Source organism: Rhinoraja longicauda, chromosome 5, assembly GCF_053455715.1.
Source record: "Rhinoraja longicauda isolate Sanriku21f chromosome 5, sRhiLon1.1, whole genome shotgun sequence".
Lineage (NCBI taxonomy): Eukaryota > Metazoa > Chordata > Chondrichthyes > Rajiformes > Arhynchobatidae > Rhinoraja > Rhinoraja longicauda.
The window spans coordinates 7917294-7945225 of record NC_135957.1 but is presented as its reverse complement, the minus strand read 5'-3'; the positions used below and the strand labels follow the sequence as shown (position 1 = coordinate 7945225).

At 45.9% G+C, this 27932-nt stretch overlaps 1 protein-coding gene across 1 annotated transcript in view; it reads right to left on the bottom strand.

Moving 5' to 3' along the window:
* Positions 1–27932, bottom strand: part of LOC144593835 (dynein axonemal heavy chain 6-like) — a 317525-nt gene that overhangs the window by 263877 nt on the left and 25716 nt on the right. Inside the window, exons 3-6 of the mRNA XM_078399952.1 lie at positions 25337–25467; positions 23918–24057; positions 13879–14019; positions 4653–4780 (exon numbers count right to left, since the gene is read on the bottom strand). Coding sequence (XP_078256078.1) covers positions 4653–4780; positions 13879–14019; positions 23918–24057; positions 25337–25467 — 540 coding nt within the window. The remainder of the gene's footprint in view (positions 1–4652; positions 4781–13878; positions 14020–23917; positions 24058–25336; positions 25468–27932) is intronic.

Below are 27932 nucleotides of genomic sequence, written 5' to 3'. Positions count from 1 at the left end.
AAATCATCTTTTCTCTTTTAGAGAGAAATTACTCTGTTCAGAGTGCCAGCCAATAATTGGAGGTGGGCTCGGAATATAATGAAAACCCAAAATTCAGAGTGAATCTAAGATCCTTGCTCTGACTGAGAATGAATTTACACATTTTTTTTAACATTGTGATCACAGAGTGCAGCCTATTCAGTCTGTGGTGTTTGGTGGGTGGTGGTTTTTATTCATTTGAAATATATCCTACATTTTCATCGTCAACGCGAGTGGTGTCTTGAGTTAAATCCTGTGGGTCATAAGATTTTAGCTGAAGCTTGCAGATCCAGGTAAAGAAGGTATCATAATAGGGCCCCCTTTTGTCATTGTAACCTTTTAAATTGAGGCCAATCAATTCAGCTTGCTGTTTGAGTGATAAGAAGCCAGGCAGAGAAAGCACAGCATTCTTTTTAAAAAATCAGCAGTTCTGGATTGTGGATTGTCAATGGGCTAAGAATGGGGGCTTTGGTGAATAGCCACAGGTGTCTATTTCTTTCTTTCCTGCTTTAATTCTCTGAACAAAAATAAAGTTAGGCACTTCAGATTGTTGCAGGTTTACCTCAGAATGGAATAAACCCATGAGTATAATTAGTGGCGCCACCAGCAGTGGCTGCCTCCCCAACAGTCTGTCTGTCCTTTCTTCTTTTTGTTATTTTTAGTATGTGTTAAAAAGATATATTTTAGTGTTCCTTGGTTTGTTTTATATGGGGGGGGGGGTGCAGGGGAGGGTTGGGGGAAACCTTTTTCAATCTCTTACCTCGACGGAGATACGATTTATTTCCGTATCGTATCTCCGTCCCCACTGTGGCCTAATATCGTGGAGTTGGCAGCCTTTCCTGGAGACTGACGGGAGCTCCAAGCCACGGGAGTCTGCGGGACTTTAACATCGCGGTGCTTGCAATCCCTTGCCGGGGATCGAAGCTCCAACCGCAGGGCCTGTGGACTTTAACATCGTGAAGCCAATGGTCTCTGATAAGAGGCCGATTCGGGAGCTCCATGTCGCGGAGAGAGTTTCAAACGCCCCAACGCAGGAGTTTCTATCGCCCCGACGGGGGCTTTGACTGTCGGCTGCGGGGGCTTTGATTGTCCCGACTGCAGATGGTTTGATTGCCCTGACCGCGGGAGAACAAAGAGGAAGAAGTTTGAACTTTATTGCCCTCTATCATAGTGAGGAATGTGGAATCCACCGTGGTGGATGTTTATGTTAACTTTTATGTGGTTGTGTGTCTTGTTGCTTTTCACTTAGTATGACTGTACGGTAACTCAAATTTCACTGTACGTTAATCAGTACATGTGACAATAAACTGACCCTGAAACCTTGAATTTAAAGTACTAAGGTAACTTAAGGGAAATTTGGCCCTTTGACATGCTCCTCCATTTGCAAGAAGTAGGTCCACTGCAGCTCCTGACTGATCATATTGCCCAGCTGGAGTTGCAGATGGATTCACTGCAGAGCATCCGTGATGCTGAGGACATTGTGACTGCATGTTGAGTGAGCTGGTCACCCCGCAATTAATGTCTGCATAGACATAAAAGTGAAGGATTACCACTGGTCAGAGCAGCAGGTGCAGCCAGCTAATGCAGTAGTCTACTATGGTCATCCCTCTCTCCAACAAATAAACTGTGGTCAATCGCCTCACAGGAGAAAGCAAAAGCAGCCAAGTTTGTGGCACCATCTATCTTTGTTGCACAGGAGTTACTAAGGTGGGAGAGATCAGGAGAGATATAGTGGGGGATTTGTTGTAAGAGAGCAGACAGGCATTTCTGTGGTTGTAAACAAAATTATTAAATTGTATGTTGCCTCTAACACCAGGGTCAAGGATGTCTCTGAGCTGCTGCAGGACTTTGCAGGACTAGGAGGGTAAACGGCAAAAGGTCATGGTCCTGAGTGGGTGATGGAGACAGGTTCTCTTGCGACATTTAAGTGGACAAGCATTTGAATTGCCAAGGCATTATAGGCTTTGAACCAAGTGCCAAATCATGATATTAGTGGTCAGCCTGGACATAGTGGGCTGAATGACCTGTTCTATGCTGTATGACTCTGATTCCATGGCTCTCCATGATTTAACTATCCTTCATTCCTTGCTTTATTCCCAGAGAAGTGACTTTGCATTATAATGATGCTGGCTCTTTGAATATTTGCTCCAAACATTCCCTCGTTTCTCCAAATCCCTTAGATGTTTTCTTTCTGATGTATATTAAATATATCAACTGCTTGTTCAACAGACATCTCTAAGTGAATGGGATATGCTTTAATGTTGCAAACAGTGTCAAAAAATAAAGGTAGTGAATCAACTAATGCTTTATACTGTATCTCTCCCCATTTTTAACCTCCATTGACCATTTAAACTATTTTAATTATTTTGACTATTTTAACAAAATAAAAACCACAAAGATTTTGTATTTTCTTGGCTCATATATTGATGCAGCACAGAAACAGGCCCTGTGCCCACCATGTCAACTATCCATCTAAACGAATCCTTTTTACCAGCACTTGGTAGTAGTCTTCTGTGCCTTGTCTGGCTCCCTGTAGTTAATGCTCCCTAATCCAGGTAACATTCTAGTAGACCTCCTCTGCATACTTTCCAAAGCCTCCCCATCCTTCCTGAAATGGGCGACCAGAACTGCATGCAATATTCCAAAGTCTGCATCAAATATAGCCTAATATGGCCTAACCAAAGCCTAATATTGCTGCATCATAACATCCTGACTCTTGCACTGACCTATGAAGGCAAGCTTTACCACCCTATCTACTTGTCCTGCCACTTTCAGTGAGCTATGAACTTGGACTCCAGGATCCCTCAGTGGGGGGGAAGAGAGTGGAAGTTTTGTTGCCTTCCATCACAGTGAGGGGGTGTTTGGAGTCACTGTGATGGATGTTTGTGTTGGGGTCGTGTGTCCTGTGTTCTTTTCTTTTTTGTTGTGTTCTGTGACTGCTGGAAATGTAATTTCGTTCGGTATCTCGGTACCGAATGACAATAAAGTTCTGTATTCTGTATATCAATGCTCACCATTTTGTGAGTAGCTTGCCTGTGACTTTAGAGACACACACACGCATTCCAAGATTGCATACTTGGAAAGTGGTTGTGTATTGTTGCTGATAATTCAAATACATCAGTTAAAGACAAAGCATTTCCATTCGAATCAGTGGAAATCTGTAACCTGAAGACAGATGTGAATAGTCCACAAGTAGATGTTTATAAAAAAAGACTGCTTTTGCATCATGGCAGAAATACTGTGCAAGGCTCACCTGCCAATCATCTCTGAATCTTCTATGCTATATTTTCTGCTCAGGAATATCTGCTATTATGATCAGTCAAACAAGGGAACTGATGGAGAGTTGTAGAAGATCAGTCTCATATTGGCCTCAATGTTAACTTACATTTTTGCAAAAAGAGGGGTTTTACAATGTTGGGATTGAGCCACCTGATTTTGGCCTGCCTAAACTTACCCATCCCTTTCTTGCCCTGCCTCAGGAGCTTGCCCTCATGCCTTATGAATGATCCATTTGTTTGAACTATTTTCCCATATCTGGAACAGAGACTGGTTCCTCTTATATGCTTTCAAAACCTATCTGTCTGTGCCCAGGAACTCAAATGACAGGTTGAAAGCTTCAAACTTTAAATGTTGATACTAAATGCTGGAATAACTCAGTGGGTCAGGCAGTATTGAACATGGATAGGCAATGTGTTGGGTCGGACCCTTCATTTTTATGAATAAGTGAAAGGATGGAAGAGTGGAAGGTGTAAATTGGGCAATTCAATTGGACCACGTTCCTCTTTTGTGTATCAGTTTTCACCTTCCCATGGATGCCATTAAGATTCCAAGGAAATGTAAGCAGATCTCGATAAGGGGACGAATGAAGTGAATAGCAATGGTGTCTGCCATCTTAGAGCATTCCAACCACTGTGTCCCCAATAGCTGCCGAGCTCGCTCACACAGCAGCCATCTACTCCTGCCAACACACTTCCCTGCCCCTAAACATTACTGTACACCAACAACAGTGAAGTTTATTTCTGGAACTACTGGTTGCCATGGTGATGCAGTCCTTCTAATGGCACATTAAACTGCTTGGTCTGCTGTGTACACATTTTCACCCAAAACTGCTTGAGCATAGAATTCAGGCTGGGAGGTAGTTAGATAAAACAGCAAACAGACATGTGGCATTAGCAAATCACAGCCAGATTTCTATCCGTTTTACAGGTGTTGCTGTTGGATTAAGGGACAGTGCAGCACTCAAAACACCTTAATAAAGTAAGCAAATTTAACCAACAAGGCAAGCCAGAATTTCTTGCACCACACTTACCATACAATGTTGTATGATTGTATCAGAGTACTAATATAACGAGGAATGATGATGCCCAGTGAAATGCACGTTCTTAACACCAATGGACCTCAAGTCCAATTTACTGTCGGGTTTTGTGTCCATCTCTCATATCTCACACTCAGCTGTCCATCAGATCAGAGTTCACTCTCATCATTGTGCCTGGCTGATCATCAGGTCTCACGTCAGACCAGCCAGCATATTCTGAGCCACCTTTTTTCTTGTGATATCCAAATTTGGTTTAATTTGTCTTTAAAAAAATGCCATTTGAAAACATGAGTATAAGTCAAAATCCCTTGAGTTGTACCTGTAGCTGGTTCATTGTAAGGGTTTTGAGACATGATCCATCATCCGGTAATACTGTCTCCCAGCCAAGTGAATTTCGCAGTCTCACAATGTGGCGTACGACCCCATCCTCTAGATCATCCTCTGGCTCTGATGAAAACAGGATCACTGGTCAAAACTACCACTGGAAATCATTTCATTAATAGTAAATGCAACATTGCACCAACAGTGGAAACACAAATTCTGTGCTACACGGAAATCCATACAAAGTGGAAGGTGTGAAAGAGAAGATGAGATGTACCGAGAACAGTGATTACGATTAGTATTACTGTAGGATCGCAAAATACAGAAAGATGATATATTAACTCATCATGCCTGTGCAAAGCCATTCAACAATCTATCCAATTATATATAAGAAAATAACTGCAGATGCTGGTACAAATCGATTTATTCACAAAATGCTGGAGTAACTCAGCAGGTCAGGCAGCATCTCGGGAGAGAAGGAATGGGTGACGTTTCGGGTCGAGACCCTTCTTCAGACTGATGTCGGGGGTGGGACAAAGGAAGGATATAGGTGGAGACAGGAAGATAGAGGGAGATCTGGGAAGGAGGAGGGGAAGGGAGGGACAGAGGAGCTATCTGAAGTTGGAGAAGTCAACGTTCATACCACCGGGCCGCAAACTGCCCAGGCGAAATATGAGGTGCTGCTCCTCCAATTTCCGGCGGGCCTCACTATGGCACTGGAGGAGGCCCATGACAGAGAGGTCAGACTGGGAATGGGAGGGGGAGTTGAAGTGCTGGGCCACCGGGAGATCAGTGGCGTTAATGCGGACCGAGCGCAGGTGTTCAGCGAAGCGATCGCCGAGCCTGCGCTTGGTTTCGCCGATATAGATGAGTAGACATCTAGAGCAGCGGATGCAATAGATGAGGTTGGAGGAGGTGCAGGTGAACCTCTGTCTCACCTGGAAAGAATGTTTGGGTCCTTTGATGGAGTTGAGGGGGGAGGTAAAGGGACAGGTGTTGCATCTCGTGCGGTTGCAAGGGAAAGTGCCCGGGGTTAGGGTGGTTTGGGTAGGAAGGGACGAGTGGACCAGGGAGTTGCGGAGGGAACGGTCTCTGCGGAATGCAGAGAGGGGAGGGGATGGGAAGATATGGCCAGTGGTGGGGTCCTGTTGTAGGTGACGGAAATGTTGGTGGATGATATGTTGGATCCGCTGGCTGGTGGGGTGGAAGGTGAGAACGAGGGGGATCCTGTCCTTGTTGCGAGTGGGGGGATGGGGAGCAAGAGCGGAGCTGCGGGATGTAGAAGAGACCCTAGTGAGAGCCTCATCTATAATGGAGGAGGGGAAGCCCCGTTTTCTGAAAAACGAGGACATCTCGGAAGCCCTAGTCTGAAACACCTCATCCCGGGCACAGATGCGGCGTAGACGGAGGAATTGGGAGTAGGGGATAGACTTTTTGCAGGGGACCGGGTGGGAAGAAGTGTAGTCCAGATAGCTGTGCGAGTCGGTGGGCTTGTAATAAATGTCCGTCACTAATTTTTCTCCTGTGATGGAGATGGTGAGGTCCAGAAACGGGAGGGAGATGTCAGAGATAGTCCAGGTATATTAATTGGCTTCATGGAAGGAAGCAGAGGGTGATAGTGGAAGGCTGTTTTTCAGACTGGAGAACTGTGATTCAGGGATTGGTGCTGAACTGATTGCTGTTTGTGGTTTATATCAACAATTTGGATAAGAATATACAAGGCATGATTAGTGAGTTTGCAGATGATACTAAAGTGGGTGGTAATGTAGATAGTGAATACGATTATCAAAAATTAGGGTAGGATCTTGATCATTATGGCAAATGGGCTGCGGAATAGTTAACGTAGGTAAGTGCGAGGTGTTGGGAAGTTAAACCAGAGCAGGACCTTCACAGTGAGTGACAGGTCCTTGGTGAGAATTGTAGAGCAGAACGATTTAGGAGTGCACGTACACAGTGGCATGAAAGTGATGTCACGAGTAGATAGAGTGGGCAAGAAGGCTTTCAGTACATTGACCTTCATCAGTCAGGGTATTGATTATAAAAGTTGGGATGTGATGTTACAGTTGCACTAGACATTGGTGAGGCCACATTTGTAGTATTGCGTTCAGTTGTAGGCTTGGACTTTATTCCTTGGAACGCAGGAGGGCAAAGGGTGATATTATAGAAGTGTATAGGATCATGAGTGGAATAGATAGGGTAAAGGCACAGAATCTTTTACCCAGGATAGAGAAATCGAGAACCAGAGGACATCAATTTAAGTTGAGTGGGGAAAGATTGAATAGTAACTTGAGGGGAAACCTTTTTCACACAGAGGGTGGCAGGTGTATGGGACGAGCTGCCAGAGGAGGTAGTTGAGACATGTACTATAACAACATTTAAAATACATTTGGACAGGTTCATGGACAGGAAAGGTTTATAGGTGTATGAGCCAATCGTGTGCAGGTGGGACTATGAAGATGGGGCATGTTGGTCAACATGGGCAAGTTGGGCTGAAGGGCCTGTTTCCGACCACTATGACTCTATGACTAGCGGGCATAGCTTTAAGGTCAGAGGGGAAATGTTTAAAGGAGATGTGTGGGGCAAGATTTTTTCCCCCCTAGACATTGGTGGATGCCTGGAGTGTGGTGCCAGGGGTGGTGGTGTAAGCAGATATGTTAATGATGTTTAAGAGGCTTTAAGATGGCAGATGAATAGGCAGGGAATGGAGGGATAAGGATCATATACAGGCAGAAGAGATTAATTTAACTGACCATCATGTTTGGCACAGACATTGTGGACTGAAGGGCCTGTGTCTGTGCTGTACTGTTTTATGTTCTATGGAATGCACAATAAATGGTAGGAAACAGAAGAGAAGAGAAGAAGGGCCCTCAGAGTGCATGTTCTCAGACCCCTGAAGATAGCATGACAAGTAATCGGTGATTAGTAAACATGCAGGACACATACAGAGGCGGCACGGTGGCACTGCAGTAGAGTTGCTGCCTTACAGCGCTTGCAGCGCCGGAGACCCAGGTTCGATCCTGACTACGGGGGGCTCGTCTATATGGAGTTTGTACGTTCTCCCTGTGACCGCGTATGTTTTCTCCAAAATCTTCGGTTTCCTCCCACACTCCAAAGACGTACAAGTTTGAAGGTTAATTGGCTTGGTATAAGTGTAAATTGTCCCTAGTGTGTGTAAGATAGTGTTAATGTGCGGGGGTCGCTGGTCGGGCCGAAGGGCCTGTATCTCTAAAACTAAACAAAAACTAAATTTAGCTTCACGTCAAACAATACAACTGTTTAAATCACTGGTTGGTCATAGCTAGAATACTCCATGCAGGAAAAATGTGACAAGGCCAGAGAAAGAGCTTAAGAAATTGACAAGAACATTGCCAGGGCTGGAAAACTTGAGTTATGAGAAGAGGACAGGTGGGTTGTGTCTTGCCTGTGGATCTTTTCGAGTGTTGCTGCAAATATTATCACTTAGACCAGACAGAGCCAACAACATAAGATCTTCACTGAAAGCAGCCTATCGCTGAATGAACACCATTGTCTGTTAAGGTATTATAATCATACACATGGTACACACCAGCATAATCAAGGCTGAGCTCACCCCCTATTCTCCCCTCTCCCTCAGGCAAGAGGTGCAGGAGTTTGAAAACGCACACCTCCAGATTCAGAGACAGTTTCTTTCCAGCTATTATCAGGCAACTGAACCATCCAGTCAGCAACCAGAGAGCAGTCCTGACCTACAATCCATCTCATCAGAGACCCCTTGCACTATCTTTAATCTGACTTTACTGGACTTTATCTTGCACTAAATGTTAATCCCTTTATCCTGTACCTGCACACTGTGGACAGCTTGATTGCAATCATGTAGAGTATTTTCACTGACTGGATAGCACGCAACAAAAAAGCTTTTCACTGTACCTCATTATACATGACAATAATAAACTAAGCTAAATTTGTCGGGATTAAATTCCATCCACCAATACTCCACCCAACCTTTCCATCTGATTTGTATCTTGCATAGCCATACACCACTTTCCCCAACACTTCCCCTTACAGTGCTTGCAGGGCCGGAGACCAGGGTTCGATCCTGACTATGGGAGCTGTCTGTAAGGAGTTAGTACATTCTCCCCATGACCACGTGGGTTTTCTCCAAGATCTTAGGTTTCCTCCCACATTTCATTAACCTACAGATTTGTAGGTGACTTGGTAGGTCTTGGTGCGCCGAATGGCCTGTTTCCACGCTGTATCTCTAAACTAAACACCAACAAGACTACCAACTTCATTGCCTCTGCAAGCTTCCTCATTGTCCTGTCAAGGGTCTCTATGTTGTATATCTATAAATAAACGTCATCCCCAAACATATTCACGGTAAACCAAAAAATAATATGGCATCCAAATTGCCAGCAAACTGTGTGCACTTGGATCACTCTCTTGAAGAACACAGTTGCAGGATTTGTAACAATAAAATGGCATCTCACTAAAAGATCGGATGAGAAATAATCTCATAATTTAGTGAAGCAAGTGAAGCAGTAAAATACATAAAAAACAGACAATAAATGACCAGAAAATGACAGGTACTTCTCAGATGACCTTTAAACGGAAAAAATTGCTTCAATTACAAATTCTAAATCAGGTGATTTATGTAACAGTATGATTAAGGTGACTTGTAGTATTTGTTCAGATAAAAGACCAAATCGAGCCAGCCAAAGGGACTAATTAATCCAAATTCAAGAAGAAATTAGGCATGCAAAACACGAACAGATTCTAACAACTGGAAGTTCTTAAAGCAGCTTTGCTATCATTGATTCAGAACTTGGCCTCCTTCTGTATTTTTATCCTATGTTCTGTTTTCTAAATCTTCCTCCGGTCTCTACACCCTGATACAGAGTCAGGAATGTGACCTGAATCTCACCTGCTCATATTGAAAGGTAGGAGCCACCTACATTTCCCAGCCACTGGATCCATATATCATCACTGCTACCCCTGCACTGACTCCATCCATGTCCTTGCTATTTTGTACAATAAAATAGGATCAAAGTCCCACACGTTCATGAAAGAGATGATATTCCTCTGCTCAATCAATATACCGGACTTCATGGGAACAATAGATTCTGACTCAACCACTGGAGTGGAGCAAGAATGGCTGGTTTAAGATTTATTTCATTTCACAACAACTTAAAATTCAGAGAAATCAATGTTAAGGCAGATCGAAGAACAAAGGAAATAGGAGGTGGGATAGCCATTGAACCCCTCAAGCCTGCTTTGCCATCAGTAAAATCCCAATTGTGCTTCTACAACAGCTCGACTTTCTTGCAGTCTCCAAATCCCTGGTTTCATTGGCCGGTGGTGCAGCCACTAATGTGATTTGCTTTTCATCTCTGGCCTTTGTCCATATATCCGCCAATCAACCCCCCACCCCTCCCTTACCTGCATCCAACTATCACTTGCCAAGCTTTGTCCCGTCCCCACAATTCTTCCCCCACCCCTCATACATTCAGTCTGAATAAGCCCCCCACCTGAAATGTCACCTGTCTATGTTCTCCAGAGATGCTGCCTGACTCGTCCAGCACTGTGCCTTTTTTGTTAAAGCAGCGTGCAGAGGACAAACAGACGTCCCATTGGAAGTTGTTTGAACATAGAACATAAAACAGTGCAGCATTGGAACATAATCCTCAGCCCACAATGATTGTGCCGAACACAATGCCAAGTTAATCTCCTCTGCCTCTCTCCATTCGTTGTATGTCCACGTGCCTTTCGAAAAGCCTCTTAAATGTCACTTGCATATCCACTTCCCCCACCATCCTGACAGCACGTTCCGGGCACTCACCACTCTCTGTGGGGGAAAAAACATGCCCCACACATCTCCTTTAAACTATATCCCCTCTGACCTTAAAGCTACACACTATCGTCTTTAACATTTCCATTCTGGAGAAAAGGTACTAACCATCAACCTTACCTATTTATTCACAAAATGCTGGAGTAACTCAGCAGGCCAGGCAGCATTTCAGGAGAGAAGGAAGGAGAGACACTGAAGAAGGGTCTCGACACGAAACGTCACCCATTCCTTCTCTCCTGAGATGCTGCCTGACCTGCTGAGTTACTCCAGCATTTTGTGAATAGATACCTTCGATTTGTACAAGCATCTGCAGTTATTTTCTTATATATCAACCTTAACTACATCTTCTCATAACTTTATATAGTCATAGTCATTTGGCACAGAAACAAGCCCTTTGACCCAACTTGTCCATGCTGACCAAGATGTCCCATCCAAGCTAATCCCATTTACCCATGCCTGACCCATATACCTCTAAACCTTTCCTATCCATGTACCTATCCAAATGTCTTTTAAGTCTTATTATATTAACGGAAAAGGGGTAACCAGAGAGAAAATAAGGTCCCTCTGGAACCTTAGTGGGGTAACAGGAGATGGGCAAGCCCTCTGTTTTTATCATGTACAAAGGACATGAGGACCGTGGAACCTGGGGGAGTCAATGGAAGCTTCTTGAGAGCAATCAGAATTACAGTCAAGAAGGTGAACGTCTTAATGCGTATGAAGGTAGACAAATCATCCAGGCTTGGTCAGGTATATCCAAGGATACTGTGGGAAGCTAGAGAAGAATTTGCAGGTGCTCTGTATGAGATTTACGAGTCATCATTAAATATGGGTGAGATGTCGGGAGACTGGAGGATGGCAAATGTTGTGCATCTATTTAAGAAGGGCTGCAAGGAAAAACCTGGAAATGATAGGCCAGTAAGTCTAATATCTGTGGTCGGAAAGTTACTAGCGATTACTCTGAGGGATAAGATATACACGCATTTAGATAGACAAGGGCTGATTAGGGATAGGCAGCAGGGTTTTGTACGTGGGAGATCGTGTCTCATGAATCTGATTAAGTGTTTGGAAGATGTAACCAAAAAGGTTGATTAGGACAGAGCTGTAGACATTGTCTATATGGGTTTCACCAAGGCATTTGACAAGGTTCCGCATGGTACGCTGCTCTGAAAGGTTAAATCGTATGGAATCCAGGGAGAGCTAGCCAACTGGATAGAAACTTGGCTTCATGGAAGGAAGTAAAGGGTGATGGTAGAAGGTTGTTTTTCGGACTGGAGGCCTGTGACTAGAGGTGTGCCTCAAGGATTGGCACAGTCCCCATTGCTGTTTGTTGGTTATATTAACAATTTGGATGAGAACGTGCACGGCAGGATTTGTATGTTTGCAAATGACACCAAATTGGGTGGTATTGTAGATAGCGAAGATGTTTATCAAAGGTTACAGCAGGATCTTGATCAGTTGAGCAAGTACACAGAGGAATGTTCAATTGAGTTAATGCAGATCAATGTGAGGTGGTGGATTTTGGGAAGTCTAACCAGGGCAGGACCTTCACATTATATGACTGGGCTCTGGGAGAGTTGTAGATCAGAAGGATCTAGGAGTGCAGGTACATAGTTCCTTGAAAGTGACTTCACAGGAATATAAGGTGATCAAGAAGGCTTTCAGCACCTTGACCGTCAGTCAGGGTAATGAGTATAGAAGTATAGAGGGAGGTCATGTTACAGTTGTGCAAGACGTTGGTGAGGACGCTTTGGAGTATCGTGTTCAGTTTTGGTCACCCTCTTATAGCGAACATGTTGTTAGGTTGGAAAGGATGCAGAGAAGACTTACAAGGATGGTGCCAAGACTCGAGGGCCTGAGCTATAGGGAGAGGTTGAGCAGACTAGGACTTTATCTCTTGGAGAGCAGAAGGATGAGGAATGATCTTATAGAGGTGTATAAGGCCATGAGAGAAATAGGGTAAATTCACAGTGTATTTTACCCTGTGTAGTGGAATCAAGCACCAGAGGACACAGGTTTAAGGTAAGTGGAGAAAGATTTAATAGGAACCTGAGGGGCAACTTTTTTAAACAAAGATTTGTGGGTATAAGGAAAGAGCTGCCAGCGGAAGTAGTTGAGGCAGATACTACAGTATTAAAAAAAATATTTGGACAGGTACATGGATAAGATAGGTTTAGAAGGATCTGGGTCAAACGCAGCAGGTGAGACTAGTGTAGATGGAACATGTTGGTCGATGTCGGTAATGTCCTCCACAGATGCTACCTGACCCACTGAGTTCCTCCAGCATTTTGTGCTTTGCTCAAGGTTCCAGCATCTGCAATTCCTTGTGTGTCTAGCCTCTCCAGTCTCTACCCATAACTAAACTACTTCATACCAGGAAACATCCTGGTGAATATCCCCTGCGCTCTCTCCAGCCCTGTCACAGGTTTCCCGTAGTGTGGTGACCAGAACCGTACGCCGTGCTTTAGCTGAGGTCAGACCAAAGTTGTATAAAGATGGTGCATAATCTTTCCGCTCTGGTATTCACTGCCCAGACTAATGAAGGCCAGTATCCCATATGTTTTCTTAACTATGTTACCCTTAGTTTAGTTTAGTTCATTATTGTCATGTATACCGAGGTACAGTGAAATACAGTGAAATGTATTTTTGTTGCATGCCATTCAGTCAGTGAAAAAATTATACATGATCACAATCAAGCTGTCCACAGTGTACAGATAAAGGGAATAGCATAGTTAGTGTAAGAAATGATAGCAGATCCACTTCTGGGACCAGCACGCAAAGAGTCACCTGGGTTCGGCGCCATTTGGTTCAGTACCTACATTATCTGCCTACATTGCCACTTTCAAGAATCTTTCACACCAAAGTCCCTCTATTCCTCACTACTCCCCGAGCCCACCATTCAAGATGTATGTCCCAGTCTAATTAGTACTCCCAAAATACATGCTATTTACATAACTGCAACCATTTCACAGAAATGACTTCGAGTCCCTGTTTGCAAAACTTTATGGCTTTCTTTACCCTGAGGACATTACATGCTCACTGAAAACATGTCAAACTTTGCACAGTGACAAGATTTTCCACAAAGTGTTGAATCAAGTTTGATTTCTCTGACATTAATAGGAGCACTGAAAAAAGTGATGTAGAAACAGCTTTCCAGCTGGGTCTAGGCATCTTTGTATGAGAAGATAGCAGCATTAGACCTGGATTCTCTGAATACATTATGGGAGTGTAGAAATCAGATATAAAAGTATGGATGGAAGTGTTCAGCAAATATAATTATTTTGTGCAGAACCGTATTTGAAAAACTTCAGGGTGAAGCATCACTTTTAATCGAACATCTCCCAGCTATGGGTGTACACACATTCTTTATTATCTGTAATACAGCGTCTGCTGCTGTTCCTACCTGTAATAGTACATTTCATAGCTATTCCTTCATCCGTATCGAATTGAGGAGGCCGCCTCTGTTCAGTGGGAAAAATCTCATGGCTCGACACCATTTTGTCAATTCCATCTCCATCCGAAACACAAACAGTTCCTGGAATCTCTGTAATAACAAGTTACAAGATCACCTCCCAGTTCCACAAACCACCAATTAAGGCAAGGGCAGCAGATGCAATGGAATACCATGACCTGCAGGCTCCCCTTCAAGTTACACAACGTCTTGATTTGGAAATATATTATAGTTCCTTCATCGTTGCTTGGTCTGAATGATGGTCTGCTATTGAGGAAGTACATTCACTGCATTCAGTACATTCAGACATTATAGGCAACAAAACAATCATGAATTTGTCTGTAAAATTGTTTTCTGTCTCACAGTAAATGGTGGGTTTGCTGAATCGTAGGGAGACTCACAGAGCCATGAAATAGCTGACATGTGGTGAATGTTTGATTAATTTTGGGAAACCATCTGCTCTCAAGTCTTAAGCATTTTATCTTCAGACAAAGGCACAGCATCTGAAAGGAATATTTTTACATGTCTGATTTAACTCCTAAAAATTCAAACATTCATAAATAAATGTTTGCCAACTCTTTGTCAGGCAAACATTTTAAGAAGCTGCATTACTTATTATTTTAAACTTTGTGGATTAAAAACAAAATCTCAAATACATTCAAGTCATTTGCATTCTCACTCTTTGTGGGAAAGACCTCACGAAACACTAGTGGAGAAACAGGCAGCTAGAATTGTCACTATTGTGCAGCACCATAACCAGCAAAAAACAAACTGCTGGAGGAACTCAGCGGGTCAGTCAGTGTCTGTGGTAGAAAATGGACAGACGATATTTCAGATCGGGATCCTTCTTCAGACTAATAAAAATAGAGGGGAGAAAACTGGTGAAGAGAGGCTGGTTACTAGCCATCTACATCTCTGTCAATTACCCCTCCTCACCTAATTCACATATTACTTGCCAGTCCTTGCCCACATGTTCCCTCGCCCCTTTTTTACTAGCTTTCTCCGATCAACTCCATCAGTCTGAAAAAGGGTAGACACAAAATGCTGGAGTAACTCAGCGGGACAAGCAGCATCTCTGGAGAGAAGGAATGGGTGACGTTTCGGGTCGAGACCCTTCCTCAGACTCTTCTTCCGAAACATCACCCATCCCCTCTCTCCAGAGATGTTGCCTATCTCGCTGAGTTACTCCAGCATTTTGTGCCTACCTTCGATTTAAACCAGCATCTGCAGTTCTTTCCTACACAGTCTGAAAAAGGGTCCCACCAGAAACACCATATGTCCATTTTGCTCCACAAATGCTGCCAGACCTGCGGAGTTCCTCCAGCAGTTTATTTTCTGCTCAAGATTCCAGAATCTGCAGTCTCTTGCAACTCCAGAATTTCATAACCAGATTTGGCGCATAGCATGGAGAAGTGTTATCTTACTCTTGGCTCTGCAAAGTGTAAAGCCATCGATAAATAGAACATAAATGGAAAACCATCTTTTTCACCACAACATCCGATTACTAGCCTGACTACTGAGCAGCCTCAGCATTTTCTGCTTTTATATTAGATCTCCAGCCCTTGACTTGAGTTTAATTTTCACAGAGGAAAAATTGCTTCAAGAGGCTATTGCTTCGATATGGAGAATTTTGATTCGGGGAATCACAGTCTCATTTAGGAGTATGATTAACATAAATTCCTTTAATCAAATGGTTGTAATTCTTTGGATTTCTACAGTTGAAATGCTTGGGTGCTCAGTTGTTGAGGACATTTAAGGCTGAAATTGATCAGATTATTATTTGAATGGTGTCAGATTATTATTTGAATGGTGTCAAGTTAGGAAAAGGGGACGTACAACGTGATCTGGGTGTCTTAGTGCATCAGTCACTGAAAGGAAGCATGCAGGTACAGCAGGCAGTGAAGAAAGCCAATGGAATGTTGGCCTTCATAACAAGAAGAGTTGAGTATAGGAGCAAAGAGGTCCTTCTGCAGTTGTGCAGGGCCCTAGTGAGACCGCACCTGGAGTACTGTGTGCAGTTTTGGTCTCCAAATTTGAGGAAGGATATTCTTGCTATTGAGGGCGTGCAGCGTAGGTTTACTAGGTTAATTCCCGGAATGGCGGGACTGTCATATGTTGAAAGACTGGAGCGACTAGGTTTGTATACACTGGAATTTAGAAGGATGAGAGGGGATCTTATCGAAACGTATAAGATTATTAAGCGGTTGGACATGTTGGAGGCAGGAAACATGTTCCCAATGTTGGGGGAGTCCAGAACCAGGGGCCACAGTTTAAGAATAAGGGGTAGGCCATTTAGAACTGAGAAGAGGAAAAACTTTTTCAGTCAGAGAGTTGTGAATCTGTGGAATTCTCTGCCTCAGAGGGCAGTGGAGGCCAATTCTCTGAATACATTCAAGAGAGAGCTAGATAGAGCTCTTAAGGATAGCGGAGCCAGGGGGTATGGGGAGAAAGCAGAAACGGGGTACTGATTGAGAATGATCAGCCATGATCACATTGAATGGCGGTGCAGGCTCGAAGGGCCGAATGGCCTACTCCTGCACCTATTGTCTATTGTCTATTGTCTAAGCAGATCATTATATATGAGGATCAGACTCAAAGTAATGAGAAAATGTACCCAGAGTAAGAAATACACTAGTCTACCCTCGCTATTACAAACTGCTTTATCATGGATTTCCCACAGTAATCAGACACCACTGCCTTTTTAAGAACATAGTGTAGCGACCATAGAGAATGGTCCAGGTCGTCGAACCCTCGGATTGGCCAGCGAGGTCACGTGGGAACGCGACCATGGGGATTGGTCCAGGGAACGACATCGCTGATTGGCCAGCGATGTCATGTGCGCGTTTGGCGCCCGTTTTAGTCAGTTCGGCGAAGTCTTGAAGGAAGACAGTAAGTTTGTATTGGTTGTCCTGTACCTTGTTGTTTAACTCTGTATTCGTGTATTGCGGCTGCAATAAACTTCGTCTACAACCAACAAGTTTCGGACTCGCCATATTGGTGACCCCGACGTGATCTGGACGATCACCGACTGAGCAGGAACCCGACGCCTCGTTGACGATGACCGAGCAGGGCACACCGGAGTCAAGCGCGGCAGGCGTTCATCTTCCGTTATTTTGGACGTACGCACCGCAAGCTTGGTTTATCCACGCCGAGGCTCAATTCCATATAAAGAAGGTGTCGGACGAGTCCACGAAGTACTTCTACCTCGTCAGCGCTCTATCGCCGGACACAACCAAGCGCGTGATGCGGTTCATCGTAAATTCACCTGCGGAAGACAAGTACGAGGCCACGAAGAAGGTATTACTGCGAACCTTCGGGTTGAATAAGCATGGTGGTGCGGCAAAACTTCTGCACCTACCGGATCTTGGAGACCAACTGCCTTCCGTCCTCATGGCCGAAATGATGATGCTAGCCGGTGAGCATACGGATTGCCCGATGTTTGAACAGGCATTCCGCGAGAAACTTCCCGAGGATGTCCGACTGCTGCTTACGGATTGTTCTTTTAAGGACCCCGAAGCATATGCAGCGAAAGCGGACGCGCTCATAGCGGCAAAAAACAAGGCAAGTGGTTCAATCAACAAAGTCTCGACATCGGTGACCACGCCACAGTGACGGCAAGATGGCGCCACGTCTCCCGCCAATTCTCCGAAAGCCCGCCAAAAAGATCCGCACAAGCGCGGCTGGTGCTATTATCACCTACGATGGGGTAACGAATCCCGCAACTGTCGTTTGCCTTGTACCTTCGCGGGAAATGCCTCGGCCGATCGTACATAGGGGCAGTTACGATTGGCCAGAACCGGCGCCTCTATGTCCATGATCGATTCACGGACACAGAATTTTTGGTAGACACGGGAGCCATCGTCAGCATAGTGCCGCCGACCGACCTCGAAACCAGATCGGGTAAGACAGGTCCCACCCTCATCGCGGTTAATGGCAGCCCAATTCGCACTTTCGGTACACGGAAGATGTCCCTTGTGTTAGGCCTCCGCACGTACGAATGGCCATTCATCATAGCCGACGTCAAACAAGCGATCCTGGGCGCAGATTTTCTCTGGGCTTTTTCACTGGTTCCTGATGTCCGCGGTAATGACCTCCGACCCTCTGCCGAAGATGAGCACGTCGCTCCGACAATCGCCTCCTCGCCCAGCCCTACTGTCCAGGCCGTCGTCGCGGCCCCCGACTTGTATGCTGCGATTCTGGCAGAGTTCCCAGAGCTGCTCGTCCAACGTTTTGACGCACCTTCGGCTAAGCACGGTGTGGTCCATCACATCCGCACCGAAGGCCCTCCCGTTTTCGCTCGGGCCAGGAGACTACCGCCAGACAAACTGGTGGTGGCAAGGGCGGAGTTCAGGAAGATGGAGGAAATGGGAATTGTCCGTCAGTCTGACAGCCCGTGGGCCTCGCCGTTACACATGGTCTCCAAGGCATCTGGGGGGTGGAGGCCATGTGGCGATTATCGGCGTCTCAATGCTGTCACCACGGCTGATCGCTACCCCATACCGCACCTACAGGACTTTTCATCTGGGCTGGAAGGAGCGGTGGTGTTTTCCAAAATCGATTTGGTGCGAGGATACCATCAGATTCCGGTGCGACCGGAGGACATACAAAAAACTGCAACTATTACTCCGTTCGGGTTGTTTGAATGGTTGCGTATGCCTTTCGGTTTAAAGAACGCGGCACAGGCTTTCCAGCGACTGATGGACCGCGTGGGCCGGGGTTTACCCTTTTTGTTTATTTATTTAGACGACATCCTGGTAGCCAGCCCCTCAGTGCAGGAACACCAGGCCCATTTGCGGACCGTGTTCCAGCGGCTCCAAGACCACGGGCTCATTATCCAACCCTCCAAATGTCAATTCGGCCTGCCTGCCCTCGATTTTCTAGGGCACAGAATTACTCCTGCCGGCGCCGCCCCTTTGCCCGAGAAGGTGGAAGCTATCCGGGCTTTTCCCAGGCCCACCACAGTAAAAGGGCTGCAGGAGTTCGTAGGCATGGTTAATTTCTACCATAGATTCGTTCCGGCAGCGGCGCGAGTCCTGCGCCCGCTTTTCCAATGCCTTGCAGGGAATCCGGTAGAGTTGTTGTGGTCCCCGACCGCAGAGTCGGCTTTTACGGCAGCTAAGGCAGCCTTGGCAGACGCCACCATGTTGGTCCATCCGAGCCCCTCCGCCCCCACGGCCCTGACGGTTGACGCCTCTGACGTGGCGGTGGGTGGGGTTCTGGAGCAGCAGGTCGGTGGCCGTTGGCAGCCTTTAGCGTTTTTCAGCCGGCAACTAAATTCGGCCGAGCTGAAATATAGCGCATTTGACCGAGAGCTTCTAGCTCTCTATTTAGCTGTCCGTCATTTCAGGTATTTCCTCGAGGGCCGCCCATTCGTGGCATTTACGGACCACAAGCCATTAACATTTGCTTTTTTGAAATTGTCTGACCCATGGTCGGCCCGCCAGCAGCGGCACCTGACTGCTATCTCCGAATTTACCACAGATGTCCGTCATATCGCGGGTAAGCTTAATGCCGTTGCTGACGCCCTGTCTAGACCTGCTTTTCCCCCTATTTCGGCGGTGGACTGCGAAGTGGATCCCCAGGAGCTCGCGGAGGCACAGCTCCTAGCGGATACCATTTCGGCTTACCAGTCCACCACTTCGGGATTGAAGTTGGCCCAGGTAGCTTGTGGGTCGGAGGGCACGAAAGTCTGGTGCGATGTTTCTCTTCCTCGTCCCAGGCCGGTAGTACCGCCCTCCCTTCAGCGCCGGGTTTTCGATGCCATTCATGGGCTGGCGCACCCGTCCATCCGCTCCACCTCTGCCTTGGTAGCAGCGAGGTTTGTCTGGCATAGCCTGCGGAAACAGGTAGCGGGGTGGGCACGTTCCTGCGTGCCCTGTCAGACCGCTAAAGTCCAGCGCCACGTCCAGCCCCCCGTACAGGATTTCGAGGTCCCGGCTTTTCGTTTTTTCCACATTCACGTGGATTTGGTCGGGCCTTTGCCTTCCTCCCGGGGCTACACCCACCTCCTCACGGTGGTGGATCGGTTCACCCGGTGGCCAGAGGCTTTCCCATTGTTTGATATCTCGTCAGCGTCTTGTGCTAAGACTTTGGCCCTTCATTGGGTAGCTCGTTTCGGGGTCCCGGCAGTTATTACAACTGACAGAGGGCCACAGTTCACTTCGTCCCTCTGGGCCGCGCTGGCGGAACTGTACGGGTCCAAGTTACAACCCACAACTGCATATCACCCCCAGGCAAATGGACTCGTAGAAAGGTTCCACCGCCAACTTAAGGCGTCCCTCAGTGCAAGGCTTGAAGGCCCGGACTGGGTAGACCAACTCCCTTGGGTTCTTTTGGGCATCCGGACTGCTCCTAAGCCAGATCTCGGTGCGTCGTCCGCAGAGCTAGTATATGGCTCGACACTTCGAGTACCCGGAGATCTGTTTCCGGACCCTTCAGCCCTGCTCCCTACAGTCCCATCAGCGTTAGCATCTCTCCGGGAACGGGTGGGCTCCCTGGCTCCAGTGCCGACTTCACGTCATGGGTGTCCCATGGTACATGAACCGTCTTCCCTGAAGGACTGTGAGTTTGTTTTTCTGCGTAAAGATGCCCATCGCGCCCCGTTGCAGAGGGTCTATCAAGGGCCGTTCCGGGTTTTACGTAAGGGAACGGCTACTTTCACCTTAGACATGGGCGGCAAGAGTGAACTCGTCTCGGTGTCCCGGCTCAAACCTGCCCATTTGGACCCGGATCAACCAGTCCTGGTCGGTCAAACCCCTAGGAGAGGCCGACCTCCGTTAGTTCCGCCCAGTCCCGAAATCCCCGTTCCGACAGTTCCTCCAGGACCCCCCGTTTCGGCAGTTCCTCCAGGACCCCCCGTGCCGGTAGTTCCTCCAGAACCTCTCGTTCCGGCTGTTCCACCAAGTCCGGAACCTCCGGCTCCTGTGGTTCAGGCTGTCCCTCTCCGTACTCGTTATGGTCGCGAAATCCGGCTCCCAGCTAGGTTCCGCACCTCGGGTTCTGGGGGGGGGTCATGTAGCGACCATAGAGAATGGTCCAGGTCGTCGAACCCTCGGATTGGCCAGCGAGGTCACGTGGGAACGCGACCATGGGGATTGGTCCAGGGAACGACATCGCTGATTGGCCAGCGATGTCATGTGCGTGTTTGGCGCCCGTTTTAGTCAGTTCGGCGAAGTCTTCAAGGAAGACAGTAAGTTTGTATTGGTTGTCCTGTACCTTGTTGTTTAACTCTGTATTCGTGTATTGCGGCTGCAATAAACTTCGTCTACAACCAACAAGTTTCGGACTCGCCATAATAGTCTGCTTGTTACACTGCAGGAGGCAAGTGAAATTGACAAGCAATCAATAGACACTTATGCAATGACACTCTTTTGAACAATGTAACAAACAGCCGTCAGTATTTTTAGCTTGCAGTAACAAAAATACATTTTAGCTGTTAAAAAGAACTTTGTTTTTGAATATTACTTGTTGTTTCACAGAATAACCACTAGGAGGTTGGAGTAAATCCCCTTACTCAGTTTAGAGATACAGCATAGAAACAGGCCCTTCGGCACACCGAGTCTGTGCCAACCACCCGTACGCTAGTTCTATCTAGGGACAATTTTATAAAAGCCAATTAATCTACAAACCTGCATATCTTTGGAATGTGGGGAAAACCAAAGCAACTAGAGAAAATCCACGCGGTCACTGGGTGAATGTACAAACTCGGTACAGACAGCACCTGTAGTCAGAATCATATATATACATACAGCCGGAAACAGGCCTTTTCGGCCCACCAAGTCCGTGCCGCCCAAATCGAAGCTGGGTCTCCGGCACTTTAAGGCAGCAACTCTACCGATGGGCCATCGTGCCACCCAACGTTATAGTGCACGATCGGCAATTACGGACACCATTCCCCCCATGGTCCGTTATAATGAGTGTTGTCTTTATTATCTTACTACCATGCAAGGTTACTCAAATAAATTGTTTTTTTACAGGCTCAAATAACTATTCTGTATACCAGCTGATGAATACATGCACCACTTCTAATCCACTTTGTGTGCAGCCAACCACTGCCAGAAAATAAAAATGAATTAATCCCGTTTGTTAGTTGCAGGGTCTGCTTTTGGCTGACCCCCTTGTTGTACAAGAGGACTGCATTTTAAAAGTAACTAGCTCTAGTGGAACCGTTGGGCCCAAACCTCTCCTGCATTGGTCCAGCACCCTCTCCTCCCCCACTCCCCCCCCCCCCACTCACCCACTCCATCCCCCCTCAACTCCTCTCCTTTAGATTTAGATTTAGAGAGATACAGCGCAGAAACAGGCCTTTCGGCCCACCGGGTCCGCACCGCCCAGCGATCCCCGCACACCAACACTATCCTACAGCCACTAGTAACAATTTTTACATTTGCCCAGCCAATTAACCTACATACCTGTACGTCTTTGGAGTGTGGGAGGAAACCGAAGATCTCGGAGAAAACCCACGCAGGTCACGGGGAAAAAGTTACAAACTCCGTACAGACGGCGCCCGTAGTCAGGATCGAACCTGAGTCTCCGGCGCTACATTCGCTGTAAGGCAGCAACTCTACCGCTGCGCCACCGTGCCGCACCCCCTCCCCCCTCAGCCATTCACCCACTCCATCCCCCTCAACCCCCAAACCTGCATTGGTCTAGCACCCTCCCCTCCCCCTCTCCCCCCCTCTCCTCCCTCCTATTCACCCACTCCATCCCCCCTCAACCCCCCTCCTCCCCTCACCCACTCACACACTCCATCCCCCCTCAACCCCCCCTCCTCCCCTCCCCCCTCAGCCATTCATCCACTCCATCCCCCCCAACCCCCAAACCTCTCCTGCATTGGTCTAGCACCCTCCCCTCCCCCACTCCCCCCTCCCACTCCCCCCTCACCCACTCTATCCCGCCTCAACCCCCCTCCTCCCCTCACCCACTCACACACTCCATCCCCCATCAACCCCCCCCTTATCCCCCCTCCCCTCCCCCCGCCCTCTCACCCACTCCATCCCTCTTCAACCCCTCTTATCCCTCCCTCCTCCCCCCCTTCCTCCCCTCCCCCCGCTCAACCACTCCATCCCCCCTCACTCCCCCGTGGCTGGGGACGGGCGAGGGGGAAGAGGAAAGGGGTGAGGGATCCACTCGCCCCCCACCCCGGGCGGCCAGCAGCAGGTCTCCTCACCCCCCTTCCACCCCCTGATTGGTCACAACTCCGGTCACCCGCCCCCCTCCAAGCTCCCAACTGCGCACACACGGACCTTCTCCCATTGTGACATAGAGAACAAAGGCAGGCAAGGAAATTGTAAAGGGATTTATTAAAGTTTAAAAAGTGATTTTTAAGTTGACAAAGTAAATAACATTTAAAATATAACAACCATTTGAACAGCAGGACAATGGTGAGTAAGGTGGGCCTAAAATTGTCACGTAATCGTGTATCGTTTTGGCTGTATTTCGGGAACAAATCTATCCACAAACACAAACACACAAACCCACAAACACACAAATATACAAGATACAAGTCTATACCTCTTCATTCCACCCTATCAGCATATCCTGTTAGAAGAAGATATGTTGACTGCAGTCTGCACTAACACAGAGGATATGAGTGTCCCTTTCCTGACATAGGCCTTTCTCTCCTCTCCCCCCCCCCCCCCCCACCTCCTTACAGCAGAATCTGTGGCCATCGTCGAGAGTATCTGGGAGTTCTGCTCTACCACAGATTTACTGATGAAAGGGGGTCCCAGATTTTTGATATGTTCAGGGCAAAGTCGATTCAACAGAAATTAGCAGCAATGCTGGAGATGAAATCAAATCAATGCTGGAAGGAGTCTAAAAATGTATCAATGGTTCCTCTCCATTTCAGGAAAGAAAAAAACAGAAGCAGAGGTACAGGTTTACTTGCTCTTTTTGAGCAAGCTGAAAGTACTGATTACAATAAAAATATACAATTTATCATGCAACACATTTATGCATCATTGTGACTGCACAGAAGGGAGCAATCTACCTTTGCCTTTAGGATGCTGCTCTTGCACTTCAAGTTGAGGATCAAACTCAGACTTCGGTTTTGATTTCGTTTCAGAAACAGGGCCCAGTTCTTCCTCTGCGGGCTCAGAAGAAGGCCCTTCCTGACTTTCCTCCAATAATCTGAGAATATATGAGAAAAAGAGAATAAAAACATTATTGTATGGAATAATCGTACACTCAATTCTGAACCTAAATATCTCAAAATGACTAATTATTTTGATCGGAAATGCCAGTTTACTCTTTTTATAGTACCAATCGGATATTTGATTCAGATAATATACCGCATATACTACAATTGAAACAGAAGATCTATTCTCAAAGAGTCAGAGAGAGAGATACAGCACCGGAATATGCCCATTTAGTCCCTGCCATCCATCAACCCACCCCTTTACACTAATCCTGCATTAATCCTATTTTTAAATTCTTTCCATATTTCCATCGTCATCCCAGGTTCTGACACCCATTAAACACCCAGAACAATTTCAGGAGACAAATTAACCTACCAACTATGTTTTTGGGTTGTCAGAGAAAACCAGAGGACCTGGGGAGGAAACCTACACTCTTACAGGGAGAACGTGCAAAATATACACAGACGGCATTGGAAGCCAGGATTGAACATGGGTCTCTGGTGCAGCGAGGGAGTGGTTCTACTGGCTGCACCATTGTGCTGTTAGATATTATATAATTAGCCAAGCCAACACAAGAGCTTCATGACCAAATGCAAGGACATGACATTGCTATTTTCATTCAAACTGAACTGGGTAAAATGGGAGCTGGGGCATAAACTGCTGACATTTAATTGGAAGTAAAGAAAAAGAGGCATGTAAAATAACAGTGTCTTATAAAACCGATAGACCAATCCGCCATATCTTTATCCAAGGGAACAGCAATTTGTTACCTTCTGAGGAAAGTTTAGTTTAGTTTAACTTTGTTTAGATTATTATTGTCATGTGTACCAAGCTATAGTAAAAAGCTTTTGTTTGTGTGCTATCCAGTCAAAGCAAAGACTATACATGAGTCCACAGTGTACATATAAAGGGTAAAGGTACAACATTTAGTGCAAGATATAACATTGAGGTCTGATAAAGTTCAATTGAAGAAAGTTCAACATTTCCAATAAGGTAGATGGGAGGTCAGGACTGCACTCTGGTTGATGAGAGGACCGTTCGGTTGCCTGACAACAGCTGGGAAGAAACTGTCCCTGAATCTGGAGATATGCATTTTTTTATGCATCTGAGAGGAAACTAAATAAACATATGATAGAGGAAAAATATTCTGATAGGATTAGAAGAAGAGGTAGAAAGTGGCTTGTGCAAAGTATAATCTCCAGCATGGACGGTGCAGCTGAATGGCCTGCACTAGTGCTGGATACTCCATGTAAAACAAACCTCTATCTTACCTTTTTGACTGGTAACCTCTGTCCTTCCACTTCATCCATTGCTGTTTCCTGCTTGGAATGTCCCTTTTGTAGATAGGCGTTCGGAGAGTACTCTCAGGAAGCTGCTGTTTAGGCGTTACTGGGTGAAATCCCTGAAAGAGCATTTTCAATACATTACTTACTGGCAGTGAGATCAGTTGTTTACAGTTTGCCATAGTGGTAAATTACATGGCAATAAATACTGGCAGTCATGCAATATGACCTGAAATGTGCTGTGTGTCATAGGAATGAATGATATTTGCGTGTTTACAGTAATTATCCATTCTCTAATTATCGATGCTGTGTGATACAATCACATTAATAATAATAATAATAATGCATTACATTTATATAGCGCTTTTCATACACTCAAAGACGCTTTACAGGGATTTAAAGAACATAGGGAAGTGAATAAATAGATAAATAAGTAAACGAACAGAGAAAGGAGACAGAAGGTGAGGTGACCTTCAGTGGTTGAAGGCAGTACTGAACAGGTGAGACTTCAGTGATGTTTTGAATGTGGTGAGTGAGGAGGAGTCTCTGACATGAAGGCATCTGAAACAAGAGTTGAAAGTCGGAGCAGGAGGTAAAGAACAGTGTGGCCAGCAAACTACAGTGAGGTAAAAGGCACAATCCATTACAATGTTTAAGAAACATTTAGACAGGTACATGAAAATGACAAGGTTAGAAGGATATGGGCCAAACGCAGACAGGTGGAACTAGTGTAGATGGGACATGTTGGCCGCTGTGGACAAGTTGGGCTGCTTCCACACTAGAAAACTCTATAACTGGCGCATATGTAACTTCAGACAGGAACTGCAGATGCTGGACACAAAGGACACAAGGGACACAAAGTGCTGTAGTAACTCAGCAGCTCAAGCAGCTGTAAGAAAGATGGTCCCAACTCCAATCTTTGCCTGTCGTCCTCCAGAGATGTTGCTTGATCCACTGAGTTACTCCAGCACTTTAGATGTAACTTCATACCGATTCAAAGATTACATTGATTGTTGTTAATAGGTTATTCATCATCAACAAATTGTCTAAGAAGAGAAAGATGTTATATAAAAATACAATCTCCATGGATCGCAAATAATTTCTTCCAGTGAAGTGCCACAGGTTCTGAGGTGGTTAATTCGGCCAATATGGGAACCACAGACTTCTACCAATGGAGTCTCATGAGTAGCTTGTGAGGTGATGCGCTCCCTCTTCTGATTATGCAAGGCTCCCATGTCTTCATGATTCATGGTCTCAAAATGTTCAAGAGCAGCTCAACTGCTCCTTCCCCACTTCAAACTCTCAATGATCAGGTATTCAATAGACAATAGACAATAGACAATAGGTGCAGGAGGAGGCCATTCGGCCCTTTGAGCCAGCATCGCCATTCAATGTGATCATGGCTGATCATTCTCAATCAGTACCCCGTTCCTGCCTTCTCCCCATACCCCCTGACTCCGATATCCTTAAGAGCTCTATCTAGCTCTCTCTTGAATGCATTCAGAGAATTGGCCTCCACTGCCTTCTGAGGCAGAGAATTCCACAGATTCACAACTCTCTGACTGAAAAAGTTTTCCTCATCACAGTTCTAAATGGCCTACCCCTTATTCTTAAACTGTGGCCCCTTGTTCTGGACTCCCCCAACATTGGGAACATGTTTCCTGCCTCTAACGTGTCCAACCCCTTAATAATCTTATACGTTTCGATAAGATCTCCTCTCATCCGTCTAAATTCCAGTGTATACAAGCCTAGTCGCTCCAGTCTTTCAACATATGACAGTCCCGCCATTCCGGAAATTAACCTAGTAAACCTATACTGCACGCCCTCAATAGCAAGAATATCCTTCCTCAAATTTGGAGACCAAAACTGCACACAAGAGCACCCAAGAGTACATGTTACATTTTTTTCAAGGAAGCTATAGTTACATCCTTGAATCTTTCCCTTTGTCTACTGTACAATACCTTCCAAGACAGAGCTTAGACTATAGAAGAAGACTTGCTTAAGAAGTCTTTTTTTTGAGCAGTAACAATATGGCCTTGGAGATTGAAGCCCAAATCATTGTTGATCTGTTCACCAAAGTGTACGACAGAATGTGATTTACATTAAACATTCTGGACAAAGATCCTTTAACAACTTGCCCTTATCCAATCTCTCCTTATAGATAATTCTCTCTAATCCAGGCAACATTTCATTGTAACTCACCATACTTTTGTATATGACAATAAACCTGACTTGACCCTCCCCTTCACTCTCTCCAAAGCCTCCGCATCTTACCTGTAATGCAGTGATCAGATCTGTACACAATATTCCAAATATGCCCTGACCAAAGTTTTACATAACTGCAATATTACTTACAGACTTTTATACACAATCTCCCAACCAATGAAAGCAAGCATGCTGTATGACTTCTTTACCATCCTGTGCACTTGTGTTGCCACTTTCAGGAAGCTATGGGCCTTAAGACACCCAATATAGCTCTAAACATCAATACTCCTCAATGGCAAGTCCTGCCATTTACTTCCTACCTTTCCCTTACATTTGACAACCCAAAGTAGACAACCCTCAGACTTGTTCGGTTTAAACT